The sequence below is a fragment of the Triticum aestivum genome, chromosome 5B, assembly GCF_018294505.1.
Source record: "Triticum aestivum cultivar Chinese Spring chromosome 5B, IWGSC CS RefSeq v2.1, whole genome shotgun sequence".
Classification (NCBI taxonomy): domain Eukaryota; kingdom Viridiplantae; phylum Streptophyta; class Magnoliopsida; order Poales; family Poaceae; genus Triticum; species Triticum aestivum.
The window spans coordinates 278,343,304-278,346,915 of NC_057807.1; the positions used below are offsets into that span (position 1 = coordinate 278,343,304).

A 3,612-nucleotide genomic window follows, 5' to 3' on the forward strand; every position below is an offset into this window, starting at 1 on the left:
GTCTTATTTGACTCTACTAGTCCGATATGTCATCTTTTTATTTTCTTTCAGACTATTTGTGTTTGGCTGTGTGCATCATAATTATGCAGAGGCCGGGTGTTACTCATCATGATTTGTATCTTCTTGATGCTACGTTCTGAGTTAAGAAAGACGCCCTTTATCGAAAAACCAACTCAAACATAACAAAAATTACATCGAGATTTTGAAACCGCCGAACGACCACTACTGCCGTCAGAATAAGTCACTGACACACCGCTATGGCCGCTTTCTAATCGGAGCCGGCTTGACCTTATCAACGACAACCGGAAAGTCTTCGTGGACGTGCCCCTAAGGACAAGCGCCCTGAAGCCGCATTGATCGCCGTTAAACCCTTACATATATTTGAAGCAACTAACACCAAATCTACGCCAGAGCTCCATCGACTACGCCCAGACAGACGAACTCGAGAAGGATCCGGGCCCAGATGATACACTCGAAGAAGAATCGCTGACATCCGCCGAGCGCCGCATCTGCAAGGACTACAAAAACATAACCTAGACTACTAACCGAACTGGAGGCACCGGGATTCCCCTCCCGTCACCGGCTGCCGGAGCAGCAGGCTGAGGGGAGGCAAATCACGGGCTCGCCGGTGAAGTCGGGACAGAAGAGTTTGTCCTAATCATCTAGGGTTAGGGAAGGGAAACGAGAGTATGGTTATATGCCTTGTCTTCCAAGCATCTATTCTCTCGTAAGTAGTACATGTGAAATATAGAAATGATGCAACACACAAACGGTTCATATATTGTCGAATTATTCAATGAACGGACATATCACTGAGTACATATTAATTTCACAAATTGTGGAAGCACAAAAAAATAAAAAAACGAGGTGGAACCACAAACTTTCAACAAAACGTGGATCTCTCAGTACATACGTTGTATCACCTTGATCGTAATAGTTATTTTAGTTACTCTTCCTACAGTTCTTCCTGATCTCTCCATTGTTCCTTGTGAGCGGCGAGATATCTCCCATCTTGATCATGCCTGCCACGAAGTCTGCGAAGAAAGCGCTCTGGCTGCTGACATAGTACTGGACCAGGGGGTCGGTGGCCCCGCCGTTGAAGACCTCCTGGTCGGAGTGCAGGAGCCCCTTCTTGGCAACCAGGTTCTTGTAGTAGTTATTCTCAAAGGCGGTCGGGGTCTGGAGGTCCAGCGGTGCTAGGTTGTTGTCGCCGGAGCCGGAGTTGGGAGGGCAGCCCGATTGGCGGGTCCCGGCGAAGCCGCTGTCGATGTCGGTCTCGTTGTAGATGTGTGCTCGGAAGTTCGTGCAGCGAGCTTGGCCTATGGTGTGAGATCCTGCGTAGGTCCATGCATGTAATCAGAGAAAACAGAATTTGTAATGAGGGACACTTCATCTTCCCCCTTTTTAGAATAAAAAGGGAACATTTGGGCCCTTTTTCCCCAAAGGAACGTTTTGGCACTTTTATTTTATTATCACTTACTTTGCAACTAAGTGCGTATATTCTCTAAAAATAATGGTAGAAAGAAAAAGGGATTTGAGTCAGTGATGGAACAGAGTAAAAGGAATCATATGCGTGTGTGGTTGTGATTAATTCATAATCAAGTTGGATATCTGGTAGTATGCCAGCTTTATTCTTCTATCTAAATGGACTCTCACCCCGCTTTATAGATAATAAAGCACAAACCGAGATACACGGCCAGCTTTATCCTTGCCTTAATATTATTAGTCCAATGACACGTGAATATATATGTGATGGGAGGCATCTTTCAAGTAAAGCCAGAGCCAGGCATTTCACTGAAAAAGTTAAGTGGCCTGGCTGCTAGAATACTGGCCTCAGATCTGTGACATGCAAAATGCAATACAACTAAGAGGTTCTTCTAGAAACCCATGCCGACAACCACAGGCCAATGCCAGGTTTTTTCGTCGGCCTAAAAAGTAATGGAAACTACTTCTAATTGGTAGTACGAGTAATTGCTAGTCACTAATCACGGATGATTGAACTCGTCACCAGTAAATTAACAATGTCCAGGCTTTCAAGTCAAAACTTAGCTATCAGTTCGGTTGGCGATCATGCCGGCTACATACAGCTGTATCGTGCAGTGTAGCTAGCTAGTAAAGCTAGTAGAAGCAGAGTGTGAAACGGTTCATATTCTCCCACATGGGAATCGATTCTCGTCGCTTTCATGGTTGTTAATTACTGTACATTAGTCCTACGTTCTCTCTATCATGCTGCCAGAAATTAGGTCTGCATTCTTAAGCACCAGTGATCATCCAAAAGTATTTGAGATTAGTTGGCTAATGCAAAGGGAATAATTATTTAATCCTTTGAGCGATGGGTGGAGGTACGCACCGGAGAGCGCGACCATGTCCTTTTGGGAGAGTCCCTGCGCTGCGAACAGTGACGTGAGGTTGGCGAGCCCCGACGTCGGCGGGGGGATGTTGTTGTTGGCGCCGCTGAAGCTCGCCGTCGTGGAGTCCCTCCGCCCGACCTTCACTGCCCAGTTCGGCCCGCCCAGCTACACATACTCACAGTTTCAGCATGCATGTCGTTCGTTGCATGTAATATAATCTGCATGGGAAGTAGGAGTAGGTGGGCTCCTATACGTACGGCGACGACGCTGTCCCTGGCGGCGATGGCGAGGACGTCGGCGCAGGAGACGACGCCGGGGCAGATATTCTCGACGGCCACCTTGATGGCGTCGATGACCTCGAACCCTCGCACCGACCCGTTGTTGGGCATCGCCGTCTTCTCCCCCTGGAAGCTCGCCGTGTCGTCCAGGAGCAGCGACCCGTCGCAGCCCTGGACGAAGCAGTCGTGGAAGAAAAGGCGGAGGATGGACGCGCCCATGCGCGGCTCCTTCGCCACGGCCGACTGCACCACCGACGCGACTGTGCCCAGCGCGCCCGGGCACGAGCTCGAGTAGAACCCCGTCGACAGCTGCGCCGACGCCCCGCCGGCCGCCATGACGACTAGCAGGACGACGCACAGAGCACTACTAGCGTTCATGCCGGCGCGGCCCGCACTTGCACTAGCGGCAGCCATGCTCTCGATCGCACCCGACTGTGTTTGTGCGTGTGCAGTGCAGACTATTGAGCGTGCGTGTGTTGCCTTGAGCTAGCTTGCTGGGGCATGGATATTTATAGCACATTTGCATAGATGAATTATTTGTGGTGGCAAAAAAACATGATTAGATTGCACCATCTTTCCCACCAACTCTCTGCTGGACTTTGAGTTGAAACTGAAGTGCCGTTGTCTAGGGCACGTACGTACACTGCTTCAGGTTTTGGTGAGTGAGAACACTTGGACTTGAACCTGTGAAAGCAAAAAAGGGCGACACGGCTAAGTAAAAGGGCGTCGTCGCCTTTTCTCTATCAGGCGACGATAAAGCTGCTTAGCTACCATGTGATGCTGACTGCTCATCATCTCTTATGTTAGTAGGAAAAAAGGATGATATTCTCATCACAAGGTGCTCTTAGTAGGAAAGTACTTTTCCATCGAGATGCCATAACACCTGAGATTAATGGTTTCTTTTACGGAAGACAGTTGGTGAATTATACATACTAGTATGAATCAAATTAAATAATACATAATTTACTGTTCATGAGGGTGTA

General features: G+C 48.6%; 1 protein-coding gene across 1 annotated transcript; it reads right to left on the minus strand.

Annotated features, from left to right (window-relative positions):
* Positions 1-754: 754 nt before the first annotated feature.
* On the minus strand, positions 755-3,117 carry LOC123111371 (peroxidase 4). The gene is made up of 3 exons (XM_044532158.1): positions 2,609-3,117; positions 2,351-2,516; positions 755-1,334 (listed from the first exon to the last, which is right to left on the minus strand). Exons 1-3 carry the CDS (start codon positions 3,041-3,043, stop codon positions 943-945), a joined length of 993 nt encoding a protein of 330 aa, XP_044388093.1. The 5' UTR covers positions 3,044-3,117; the 3' UTR covers positions 755-942.
* Between the last annotated feature and the right edge of the window lie 495 nt (positions 3,118-3,612).